Source organism: Periplaneta americana, chromosome 1 (genome assembly GCF_040183065.1).
Source record: "Periplaneta americana isolate PAMFEO1 chromosome 1, P.americana_PAMFEO1_priV1, whole genome shotgun sequence".
Classification (NCBI taxonomy): Eukaryota; Metazoa; Arthropoda; class Insecta; order Blattodea; family Blattidae; genus Periplaneta; species Periplaneta americana.
In genome coordinates, this window is record NC_091117.1 from 112,884,879 (window position 1) to 112,898,894 (window position 14,016).

Genomic DNA, 14,016 nt, shown 5'->3' on the forward strand with positions numbered 1-14,016 from the left:
GATCATCGAATATCTATACTACGTTTCACCATTCTTTATAATACTCCAAATCCCTTTCCCTAGTAATCACTGTAATACATTAAGCACACAAACACAGATCACTTAAATCTACAATACATATGCCTATTGGCTTCGTTCTTAACCAGTATCATGTATACACATCTGAAGATGGTACACCAACTTACCGAAAATGTTAATGTGAAAAATCAATAAATGTAAAATTCCCAATTGTAACATAAGATAAGCATAGATGGTCAAATCGAAACTTATTACATAAGAACGACCAGTTCCGAAGATGACCGAAAATAGGTCGAAACATGTTAACAAGGTACGTTAATATTTAACACAAGAAAGTTCTTATCATACATATTCCGAAGTAAGTTGAAATATCTAGAAGACGATCAGAGAAGAAAGGACTTAATTATTTTTGGAATCGAAGAAAAGAGAAAGAAATAAACATTGGAAACATACGAGACTGTAATGAAAGTGTGCTGGGATTGGTTCAGGATTGATGTGAGTGATTGGCAAATAAAATGAGCATACAGGATCGGGAAAGATGTAGATAGACCTACTTTGGTAAAATTTTCAAGTATAATAACAAAAGAAAAAAATTGAGCAAACGAAAAAACTTAAAGTACTCAAATATTAGACTGAAACACGATTTTGAGTATGAAGTAAGATACAAAAGAAGAATATTGATTCCTTTTATGAAGGCTGCAAGAAAAAATGGGCATTTCGCTAGATTATACGGAAACAAATTAAAGATAAATGGAGAGATGTTTGATGTGGAATTCTATTTGGAAAATTTGAAACCATGCAGAGATAGGGACAAATGTTAATGAAAAGAAAAGAAGAGATCTGAAAGAGGAGATGAGGAACATTGTAGTAAAACATACATGGGAGAACTACTGTAGTTGGAAAACTAGAAGGTGAAGAGATCATTACACAGGAAAGAATAGTAAGCGATGGAATGAAAGAGTCAGCAGATTCCAACAACCATGAAGAAAGGACAGAGACCAGAATGAAAATGCAGACTGCAGAGAGAACGGCAGATGGGAATTACGTCAACAAGCAGTGGAGAAAGAAAGAAAAGACTTGCACTAAAATAATGATGACAGCACCATATAAACAAGGGAGAACCAAAGGACAGCATAGAGGTGCTGAGAAGAGCAAAAAGAGTTCAGTGAAACTGTCAGAAATAATAAATATGGGTCAGCAGGTACAAAAGGGATCGAGAGAAGAGGAAGAAGAAGAAAAGGAAAGTGAGATAAGAAGTAAAGATTCTGCAAGAAGCTGGAGGGAAGAAGTAACATTAGCAACACCAAATAGAGGTACGTCAGTGGGAAGAAGTAAGGCACAGAAAGAGGTTGGTGCATGAGTGACAAAACATAGGAAAGTAATAAAGTGAAAATGGTAATGGGGACTGAAAATACGATAAGGCAAGGGATTAATAGTGAAAAAGGATGAGAAAGATACGAGTAATAGCCATGGAATGATGTTAAATAAGTAGTAATCCAAATATAATAAAGAAAGTGGAAATGGAAATGTAATCGAATTGTAGAAACTAGTTCGTTGGAAAATATACTGATTAGATTAGATGGAATAAGTGATGAGCAGAGACCGGAACTTTGGCAGATTGCCTTTTTAAATGTGTTAAATCCATCTTCATTTTGAAAGTAAATCTGTACGAATTATACCTTTGTGATTGAAACATCACAGTTTTATGTTGCCCTTTTCTGCCTTTTTCAATATAAATGCCTAATTTACAAAATAAATGCTTTTTTTTGCCTTTATTTGATTATTTATCCATTATTTATTAATTTATTATTAAAAATTGCCTACAGGTATATTTTAATTTATTTCTATAACTGCTACAATGAAAGTGACTTCACCAAATGTATATTATTTTCTTTCAGTCAGTTCATATTCTCTTTGCAACAATGAGTGCTGCTGTGCAGAAATGTATAACAGTAAGCATTTTAATTATCGCTTGTGTTTATTTGACAAGGCAACATTGAGTGGGGGTCTAACATTATTTTTAACGGTTATTTTTCTCTCAGTTTTCATTGTGACATTGTTGTAGCTAGCTAAATATTTCATATCGCAACATATCAGTACAACCAAACACAAAAATGCACTTTCAAGGCTACTGGGAAGAAGATTTATTTGCTTCCAACAGTAAATGTAACATCAAGTCGAAAATCTCAATTTGCATTCGACTTATGTAAAGCTTTTCTTGCTGCCGAAATCCTTTTGTGGAAAGTGCAAGGTTGTGGGTCTAGTGCAAGGTTTTTGTAATTGCCTTTTATTGCGTATTTTAGCTATTTATAATGCCCTTTTGCCTGCCTATTTTAGATATTTATGATGCCTTTTTGCCTGCCTATTTTAATGATTCATAATACCTAAACCTCCGGTCTCTGGTGATGAGTTAGCATTAGTGATTCAAGTGAATAAATAGGATGACAACTATGGAAGAGTTCAGCTTAATGTAAACAATGTTGGGAACAATTGAGGGGTTTGCCGGAAAAAGGATGTATACATCAATATGGCGAATTGAGATACATGCAATGTAAAATTTTAAAACGCACGTGAATGAAATGTTACACAGATAATGTATAAAATTATACATTAAATTAAAAATCTTAGAGAGCATAAATGTTTTGTAGCATTTATTTTATTAAATTTCCATATATTTATACAATATAAAACTTCGGTCTATACGCCCTTTATCCATATAATGATTTGCTTAGAGGATTTAATGTAGATTTCAGATTTAAATTTCACACGAAATTGAAACAAAGACACATTTTATGACATTTATTATCTACTTCTAAAGGAATTTACATTTTTTCAGATATACTGAGTAGACATTAAGTACACAAAGCAAATTCTCTCTACTCAAATACCTTGGAGCAACAGTAACAAATATAAATAATACTCGGGAGGAAATTGAACACAGAACAAATATGGGAAATGCCTGTTATTGTTCGGTTGAGAAGTTTCTGTCATCCAGTCTGCTGTCAAAAAACCTGAAAGTTAGAATTTATTAAACTGTTATATTACCAGTTGTTCTTTATGGTTGTGAAACTTAAGACTCTCACTTTGAGAGAGGAACATAGGTTAAGGGTTTTTGAGAATAAGGTGCTTAGGAAAATATTTGAGGCTAAGAGAGATGAAGTTACAGGAGAATGGAGAAAGTTACACAACACAGAACTGCAAGCATTGTATTCTTCACCTGACATAATTAGGAACATTAAATTCAGACGTTTGAGATGGGCAGGGCATGTAGCACATATGGGCGAATCCAGTGAGTCATTCCATGTCAAATCGCACAAAATTATACAAATTTTGACCTTCATATTTCTGATTGCGTTTATATTTTTTTTTTACCAACTCTATGGGTCTAATAAACCAACAAGTATACTTTTATTTCCTCCTAAGTCCACATGTTTTTAAAATATTGCATGTTAAAATTCGTTAAAAATGTCGCACAATGCAACATTTAAAGCGTCATATTTCCGAGGATATTTATGTTAAAATTATTTTGAAAAATGCATTTAAAAGCTTAAAGTACTGCCTTTTATTAAATATTTACTAACTAATTTTAATATAATTATTACAAATATTTTTTTATGATTCAATTTTTAAAAGTTAGATATCAATGTGAAATAGCCGTATTAAAAATCTAAAAAAATGCCTACTAGGTGCACTGAAGTATTCTTAATAATTTCAGAAAAAATCACAATGGGATCTCCAATAGTTTAATGGAAATTTAATTACTTACGACGCAATGTGTAGCGGTCAGTGCAGCAGCAGTGGACGGGAAGCGTTGAAGCGCGCTGGGAGGTTTATCGGCGCTGGATGATCGACTGAACGTTGCAAGATTACACACAGTAGGGATCAAGTCACTCGAGAAAACACTGCTAATTTACTTATTATGATATCCTCAAATATTTGTACATTATGCTTTTTAAACGTTTGTTTTCATTCACACTACACTTTAAATTTTCATTCCCCTACCTTCTTTCTTGAAAGAAAATTGTTTTACTAGGCCTAAATCTTCAGTTTTTGACAACGGAATGAAAGAATGTAATTTTAATGTACCAGTTATTCCTTTGAGATTGTGGTATCTGGCCTGCAAATTTTCAGTGTGGGTTTTGTGTTTATTCAATGGACAGAATATAAATGACACTTTAGAAATGTTTTTTGTGACCAATCAAACAATTTTTTTTTTTTGTTGATGTTGTTTTATAGGATCTTGTATAGGCTGCTCTCGTGGCAAGTCTTTTAACAGTTCCTCCAATGCCACCACATGGACCTTTACCATGCGACGTTGCAAAGAAGTGTCATTCAGCACTAATTTCATAATCGTCTTCATGTAAGCAATTATTTTTAAAATTCTTTTTGTTTTTGTATTGTTAACTTGATCCATCGGAAAAGTAAATGATTTTTTTCATATCGTTGAATTCTTGCTTTAAGAAACTGATTGCTTCGGATTGAAAACAATGAAAGGAATCGGTGTTATGTTTCATGCTTTCTGAAATGACGACAATATTTTTGTGACGAATTTCTGTATCTTCTTTGAAATATACTACGAAAGGATGTATTGTGTCTTGGCATTTGTTCCAATGCACACCTTGTACTCAATTTTGTATTACAAATGAATAATTTTCAGAAAAGTCTGCAATAGGCCTAACTATGTAATTTTGAGGTTGTACATTTTCTTTGCATTCCGTCAAAAATAAAATATGGCGACTTTTGAAGGGATGACGATGCATCTTCTACATGAAAAACTTTACTTGCTTGGAAGCCTTTTATTTTTTTAAACTTTTCACGGGGGTATCGTTTTCGTTGTAGTTTTCTTTTCTTGATAGGGGATTCTATTGACATCAAACTCTTGTTTAATTCCTCAATATTGGTGATTTCTAGCGCTGTATCCATAGATCTGCTAGAATAAGAACTGGGATAATCACTCTCTCTGCCCGCACTTTTATTTGATTCATGTTTACTAATATCACAAGAACTACCGGCTTCACATATAATTTCATCTGACCTATCTGGAAGTTGATAGATTTTTTTACAGAACGAATCACATATTCGCACATTCAAAGACTCCTTTAAATTGAGCTTTATCAATAAATCGCGACTTATGCGTCTTAGTGTTCTTTTCTTTTTAAAAGCGTGATTAGAAAGGTCAAATGGATTTAAACACTTCTTATATAGCCTATTACGCGTTCTTTACCGTCACTGATGTTGTATAGAAGTCACGTCACTCCGTGAAATTCAAACCCTGACTGATTATTTTTCTCTTCTATATTTTGTCTCCTGCCATCTGTTTAACGCCATAAAGTTTACTGCCTTACCCAGCCTTGCTCTCTTTAAATACTTCACTATTTTACAGTATAAACATACAGCATTGTGAAGGGCTCCCCCTCTTAGCTGTTCTGACAATAATAAGATAACTTAGATATTTACTGTTCCTTAAGTTATTGATCATTTGATGAATGAATGCATTTCTTTCGTAGTGTTGCGAGATCAGATATTACATGCAACGAGGATTTCGTAAAAACTGCTGCGGACAGCCTTCTAGTCTATCTATGGCTAAGTAGTACATTAGCTGGGAATCGCGAGCGCGTGCATGCCTCCGGAAAATAAATTGTTACAAATGTATGTGTGGAGATCCCACATTTCTAAATGCAGTAGTTTACAGATAATGCATCAGGAAACAAGTCTATAATTTTTTCAGATTTTTAACTTGGCTATTTAATATAGTAATTATGCTTTGAAAAAGGAATGATTAAAAAATACGCCAAATTTTGAATTTATTAGTGATAGGCCTAAAGTAATAAAAAGTGTTGTATTTAGTCTTTAAAATGCGCCAAACCGCAAATCTCAATTATTTGTAGACACAGAGTTCCAAGTCAGTTCATGTAACAGTGCGCGCATAATTTGCGTAATTTCAGATAGTCATAACTACACAAATAATTAATAATTGTGAAAATAAAACAATACGGGTCTCTTTATTTGATGTCTGGAATTCATGAAAAAAAATTCGACCATTTCCGAGAAGGTCGTGTTTTATTGCTGTGCGATTTGACGTGGAATGACTCCAGTAGAGTGTTAGTTGGGAGGCCGGAGGGAAAAAGACCTTTGGAGAGGCCGAGACGTAGATGGGAAGATAATATTAAAATGGATTTGAGGGAGGTGGGATATATGAGACTGGATTAATCTTGCTCAGGATAGTGATCAATGGCAGGCTTATGCGGGTTCCTTAAAAGCCAGTAAGTAAGTAAGCAAAATCTCTGAATATAACAGAAAAAGAAAATCTCCGTTTTGTGTGAACATAAATAAATGAACTTTGTACTTTGTACAATCCTGATAACAATAAGCCTCAAAATCTGAATATTGTAAGAAATTTCTTCATAGAACATAAAACATTTCCGTCTGAATCTCAGAGTTTTATAAGTTTGTTTACTCTTAAAGCAAGGACAACAATGAACATAAAAAGCAGTCAAAGAAAACAACTGGACTGACTAAAGTGAACTATGAATGACTTTCTTCAATTTGACATTCAAACCTTTCTCGACTTTCTTGGTCCAAAAATGGGAACAAATCTCTCACGTCACTTTCCTTTTGAGGATTCAAGGACACTTGCTGAACAGACTTCGGCTTCAGGCCGTCTACAGCATGCTCCTCATATTTGGTCTTCCAGATACGGAATGGAACACAGTTTGCTGGTTCATAGGTGGCAGAACATAATGTACTAGGTCGTTGGTACTTTAGTAGTATATATTTCTGTGTGCTGAATACACATCCTTTTGTGGTAGTCTTGACTAGGAAAAAAAGAAGACAATGCTTCATTCCAGTCTTCTATTATACTCCTGTCCAGAGCTAGATTGAACGGTGCTGGATTGATCTGCAAGTGACGACTACTTCCCAGTAAGATTTCGCTGTGAATGCAGTTGCCATTTTTCTAGCTTTTGTCTTCAAAAGCCCAAAGTTACAGTAACATTGACCAAAAGAATGTCCACGCACAGGGAAGACATGAATGATATCTACATTGTATCATTTTGCAAGCCATGAACAAAATTTTACTATGGTAATATTTTTGTTTTGCCCTCTGCAGGCATCAGAGAGAAAAAAAAACAATGTGAGATAAGCCTGTAAACTTCATAAATGTTTTCTCCACACAATCTGCCAGAAAAGATGCGACACTATTTGCATTCTTGTTGGCATCAGTTTTTAAAAAACTATAGAAATAGGAAGAACTATCATTATGGACGTGGACAGTGAACATACAGAGTCACATCAAGCGCTTATAGAATTGCCACGTGACATTTAACTTAGGCAGAGGCAGATTCTGTGAGTAATCAAACTTCAAAACAAGAAGTGTTGTATCTATCTTTGCCTGTTCAATGAACTTGTTCTTCACGTCTAAATAAATCTTTGCTCTCTCCTTATGTTGTTCATATTCTTCTTTGCAAGGATCCTCAGAATTTGTTGTTAACTTCCGTTGACAGATTGTGCGAAAGTCACACACATCTGTTTTTTGTTTTTTAAATTTATATAGGTCTTTATTGGTGAAATACTAAAATATGTGGAATAATTCATTTTGAGTTCATTACCTATTTTCTCTTTGTCGTAATCACAAAAAAGAGAATAGAGAATTTTTACATTCAATTCACGATTGTCAAAATATATTTTATTTGAATCAGTATAATGACTCTTGTTTTGTGGTATTGTTGTCAGATGTTTATCTATTGGTTTCCACATATTCTCTGCAAATTTGTGCGGTCTGTTATCGTGAGAGCTTCTTTTCTCTGTAAATATCTCATTATTTAAAAGTTTACTTTGAATGATACGTAATCATTTTTCCAAAACATCATACACCTGGAAGCCATCTTTTGACAGACTTGGTTATGTTTTCCCTAGTCCAACAAAAAATATTTCCAGATATGTGATCGGCACCTTCCAGAATTCTCCATTAGCTTACGTTTGTATTTCAGTTCCAATATTTCCATGCACCTGGCCAATTCACTGTCTTGCACACTTTTTTCTCTAGTATTATAGAAATATTGAAAAATCTTCCTCTGCCGAGATGTACTTACTCTTTCGAAGCACTTCTGACTGCTACAACTTTCAATTACATTATTTTTCTTACCAAGTACAACTTTTCCACTTGAAGAAACGTGCGGTTCTCCCTTAATCTTACGCCTTTTTGATGTGTCTTTCTTTCTGTTCGTCTTGTTGACCATCCTCAGCCATTTCCACCCTGTCATATTTGCTTGGTTTCTACTAAGAGAAAACACATATTGTACAGTATGTGGTAATGCACAGCACTAGCTCTACTTGTAGACTGACTGACTAAATCGCGCACGTACACACCCCTGTCCTGCAGGTATGTACAGTGCAATCAAAACAAAATTTTGCTATTATAATTAGCGAATTATTCACTACATTTTAAACCATTTTCCCAAAGAAGGGTTTATAGGTCTATCCCCCTTTCTTCTGGCAAAGTCCTCAATTAATAAAGCATAGAGAGAAGTGAGTGTTTAGTTAAATGAGATTAGTTTTAGTAAGAATAAGATAAATAAATGGGAAAGGGATAGAGTAAGTAGAAGAAAAAGGGAGATGAAACAGAGATGAGAGCAGTGGTAGAAAAGTGATCAGAGTCATTTATATGTACCTAATAGCCGGATGTTAAAAAAAAAGGTAAGCAGAATATGTTTCCAAGGGAGTAATAGCACTGTATACAGAAATGTGAAGTGCAAATGATGTAAGCTGGCGAAATAAATATCATATAATATTTCTACTGAACGTAAAAAGAAAACAATCGGTTACACTGGGGGATCGAACCTAAAACCTTCGCATTACATTAATACCACACAACTATATGAGCCTCTGAGACAAGATGGAGAGACAAGTGTTATCCAGCCTTTTGGTCTCACTGCAGGCAGGTACTATTCCAAAATACAGACAAAGAATGTCCTTATGTGAACCGCACTGTAGACCATAAACTTTCCACTATCAAGAGTCAGTCCATCCTTTCTTTGGGGAGCACAGTTAGTAGAATTGAGATCTTGTGGAACATATCTGTATCTTTTTGTAGTGGAACTGGGAACCATTCTAGTATTTGTCTCTTTTAAAATAACTAGCGTAGTTATTTTATGAACAAGAAAACCACTAAAAAAATTGATTGACTGGTTTTGGAATTTCATCTCAAATGTCCAGAATGCAAGCCCAATATTTCACCATTCAGTCACCAGCCACCTCGCTAAGTTTTAGCGATATTAGTGACAAAAAAAGTTGACATGACTTTGTTGCCATTTATTTTTATGTATATTTGATCTGTTTCAATTGTGTGACACCAGTGTTAATTCCACTACTTTCTAGCTTCTGCATCTTTTTTTTCATATGATTCCTTTTTAAGGTCACAATTTGGGAACCACTAAATTTGAAAATTTTATTGTATATAGTGGGCTTGTTTCCAAATGGAATTTAGACGAAATTTGCAGTTAAGAATGGGTTCATATATTTTTCATAAACTGCAATAATTATTATAATTAGGTAAGTACGGAACTTCTAATAATAAGTTTATTTCAATACTTATTTTAATATACAATTGGTTGAACTGTTTATTAAATGAAAGATATCACTTATACTCTGTTCTTTTATGAACTTCTTGTTGCATTTCTTAATTATTATTATTATCATTATTATTATTATTATTATTATTATTATTATTATTATTATTATTATTATTATTATTATTATTATTATCTGTTTGTTGTTTTCCATTGGCCATTAACTTAATGTCCTGCAACATTTTTACTTTATCATTATACTAGATATATTAAGGAGAAACTGTGTTGCTGCAAAACATCGATTTCGGGCTTTTGACATGTTTTTAGTATTCTTAATGCCAAAAAGTGGTTTTTGACTTATCATCAGTGGTGGCTGATTGGCTGAGGCAAGTGAGGCCGGACCTCAGTAACTTGGCTAACTTTATTTATTTATTTATTTATTTATTTATGTTTCATCAATCTTGTCTGGACATGACGGATTTGATGCATTCCAGTTCAAATCCGTCATTTCCACATCAAATACAATTATAATATATAATTTCACTAGTACTATGAACAACTTCTTAACTTAACAACTCTGTACTAAACGTAATAGTTTAATATCATTTAATACTGTGCATCTATTATATTGTAACTTTTATGCAACAATGCGTGACTTTTATTTCTAACTTTAATCACACACCCATCAACAATGAGTATTCCACTGAACACAGCAACACAGTAGTCGTTATTGCACTCCACCGAACGACAATGACAATTCACGTGTATTATTGAGAAGAACAACAATGTACTCCTAATTTCAACTAATGTTCACAAAGCACTATGTACAAAACAAAACTGTCAGTTCACAGTTCGTTCGCCTTGGCCAGTTCTTCTAGCTCACTCACTCAAGTTCATGGTATGTCGAACCCCAAGTCTTCCAGACACAGTTCACTGCACTTCGAACCCAAGACTTCCAGATACAGTTCACTGCACTTCGAACCCAAGCCTTCTAGATGTGGTTCTCTGCACTAGAACCCCACCCTCCAGATGTGGTTCCTTGCACGTCGAACCCAAGACCTCGGGTACGTTGCACTCCCCTGGATACTGCCACAGTTACAGATTCACTCAAGTTCACTACACGTCGAACTCAGGTTCACCTTGATCCAAGACTTGAAGACCAACTAGCTCTCTCGCAGCTGACTGACTGACTCCTCCGAAGGCTGCTCGCACTTTTATACTAGACCATTGTCTAGAATGTTCTGCGTCGCAAAGCCTCTGGGGCCCACAATCTATTTCCAAACATTTCACCTGCTCCCTCCGCCGTGCTGTCCCATAGCCTTCTTTCCCCTTTGCTTCGCGCTGCGCTTCAGCACCTACCAAAGCTCGAGCCTCGCCTCCCCGCGCCTTCCTTTCCGCTGGACGCGCGCGTACACTCCCGAGGCAACTAGGATTTTCTAGAATGCTCCAGATGGGTACCACATTGTTCCTCCTTACGATTGTACACGGACAGCCCTTTGGTAAGCCGTTAGTCGGTCCAGGTGCACCACCATCATCTTCCCTCTGGGGTATAATTAAATGATTTCATCAATATAATCAAGAATTATTAATAATTGGTATAACTATTATATTACTAACAATAATTCAATGATGCCGAGAAATTGTATGGGAAGGTACTTATCAGGGATTACATACCAAAATAGTAACAAAAGGAAAAGTAGGGTCCATCCCAGGCGCGCTGCAGCTTTGGTGATTTCCCTTTGGTCCTGGTTGGTCGATAGAGCCACACCAGGTTGCCCTCTTGGAATCCTGCAGAGTTGGCTAATCTGTCGTAACGCACTTTCATCCTTTCGCTGGCCATCTTGAGGTGCTCTCTAGCCAGTTGATGGACACCATTCAACTTCTCGGTCAGTTCTTCTGCCATGTAGTCAGTCGCTGGCTGGTCGGCGCTGGGTAGTGTGCCAAACAAATTACATATTTGTCAGTAGTATGAACAGTAATAAATTATTTTGTGAAATAGTAAATACAGTTATATATTTTATAAGAACTTTTATTTGTATGTTATAAATGTTTACTTATGCATTTGTGGAATAGGCCCAGGTGTTAACATGAACTTCAGGTATTGTTGTAGTCATTTGCCCTTAAAATTATCGCTCTTTTGGCACCTTAGTGTTAGTCTCCAGGGAAGTGCAGTAGTTCATTGTTACTTCTGCACCAGAAATAAAAATTAACGTGAATTATGAAATAAATGCAGACATTATGGTAAGGAAAATTAAAATATTTTGAGAATGCGTATTCCAACATTGTTTTTGCCTACACACATTTCCAGTGTCGAAAATTGACACTCCAGTCATTTGACTATTGATGTACTGTACCTTATATACTTTTTGTAAATAGACTGCTGGCCAAAAAAGAAAAAAAAAAATTCGGACACTTGATATTTTAATATTGTAATATGTATTATGTTTCAGATGTGGAATTTTGGCACATTACATGATTTACAATTCATGTTTTGATTTTCAGGTAACTCAGTTATTAAATGCAATAAAATGTTTTAATTTTTCAATCATATGACTTATCAATTTAGTATTAACATTTGCTAATACATGTTAAATATTAAAATAATGTCTTTTTACGGGATGATCAGATACAATTTGCTTCTACGATATCTAAATTGTATTACATAGTGGAATTTTTGTTTTTTCTTATAGTAAACCATCAAATTGGTGTTACAATAATAAATAATAATGATTCACGGGTTTTATGTATTTCACTTGTCGGAAACATTTTTAGGTTATAAATAAGTCTACATTGTATAACTAATTATTTCTATATAATATTGAAATACATAAAACTCATGTCACAATGGTTTCAGTTACATGTGTATTTTAATTTTATATTAGTAATTTATATCTTCATTTTGTATTTGTCGTAATTCATAAAATAATTCGTAATATTACGTTAATGTCGTGGTGTCTGTTGAGATATATAATGATTCTACGTAGTATAAAATGAAATTTGCATCTTCTGTTTATTGTTTTAAGCCTGTTTGTGCTTGATGAATTTGGTGTGCTATTAAGTGATTCTTGAATAATCTGCAAATATATACGTTTATTCTAGGTTGAAATAGATTATTTTAATAAATCTTTTTGCCATTTGGATTGAAATTCAAATGTTAATATAAATATTAATAAACTTACATGTATAGATACGTTTCCATTATGTGACATTCCTATTATTGGAAGTGAACTTCAGAGACGTTATGGGTGAACTTACGTGTATATATTGGTGAATGAGTTGTAGTAGTCTGTTCTCGTTTAGATGTTGTAACGTACTGGTTATTGTTGAGTTTGTAACTTTAGCTTTTGCTTGCGTAGTGATATGTATGGAACTATTTAAATATTGTATACAGAATGCTGGAAGTTTAATAAGATTTCGTTAATTAAGGTTTTCTCATTATTGTAGTATTTTGATATGTAATATTCTTCTGCTACATTGATAAATTTGTTATCGCTGTAGGTTTTTAGGATAGTTATACTGGGTTGCAAGAAAACAGACCTATAAATAATATTTCTCCATTAGTTAGTGGACCTTTAAAGTTAGCGGAATGTCGAGTTGCAGAAGAGGAATTTAACGGTCCACTAGTTATTAGATCGTTAACCAAGCATCTTTGGATTTCACAAGTGACGCAATAGTACGTGAATGAATAAAAAATGAACATCGGCTGCTAGACTTATGTGAGGCATTGCTTTTATTGTTGTCAAAATTTGCAGTGCGATCCAGAAAGAAATCAGGAACAGAAGTTTTAGTGAGGAAGATAAATATGCCTATTTGTTATTAAAAATTCCGCACAAGTGCATTAATTTTATAGGTTATAAAAAGACAGACTATAGAGCATGTAACCTCAGACGATGAACTAGAGTCTGTAATAAAGAAGTAAATAATAATTTCGCTATTTGAAGAATTAATGAATAATAATAAGTAATCGGATTACCGTATATCAATGGCTAAGAAGAGATACCTCTATTATCTACAAAAATGTCAATTCAGTTTAACTACATTATTATTATTATTATTATTATTATTATTATTATTATTATTATTATTATTATTATTATTTAGGTTAATTATTATTATTGTGTTCACAAAATTGGACAGTGTACAGTACTCGTAATATTTTATTCTTGAATAGATCTTGCAAAGCAGAAACGTATAAGAAGTTAGTCTATTTTAAGAAATTAATTTCTAAAATAGTTTTTTTTTTTTTATCTGCAAATGTACAGATATGAGGTATCTCTTTTTAGTCATCGATATGCAATATTATTTTAATGTCGTGTCGATATTATACAAAATATCGCATGCCTGAATCTCATATAGGCCTAGGCAACATTATGATTAATCAATATATATAAACTACTCGACAATACACAAAATGTACGTAAGATGGCTGTCT

General features: G+C 33.8%; 2 protein-coding genes across 11 annotated transcripts in view; one reads left to right on the forward strand and one right to left on the reverse strand.

Annotated features, from left to right (window-relative positions):
- Positions 1-14,016, forward strand: part of LOC138699871 (CDAN1-interacting nuclease 1) — a 314,608-nt gene that overhangs the window by 111,399 nt on the left and 189,193 nt on the right. The window lies entirely within an intron of this gene.
- Positions 9,796-12,008, reverse strand: LOC138699928 (uncharacterized). Its single transcript, XM_069826131.1, has 2 exons — positions 11,259-12,008; positions 9,796-11,126 (listed from the first exon to the last, which is right to left on the reverse strand). The coding sequence occupies exons 1-2, from the start codon at positions 11,289-11,291 to the stop codon at positions 10,701-10,703; spliced, it is 459 nt and encodes a 152-aa protein (XP_069682232.1). The 5' UTR covers positions 11,292-12,008; the 3' UTR covers positions 9,796-10,700.

Coding starts and splice junctions, on each gene's coding strand:
- LOC138699928 (XM_069826131.1), bottom strand. CDS start 11,291: ATGGACCCTACTTTTCCTTTTGTTACTATTTTG. Junction 11,127..11,258: donor TTCCTTTTGTTACTATTTTG/GTATGTAATCCC, acceptor ATTATACCCCAG/AGGGAAGATGATGGTGGTGC.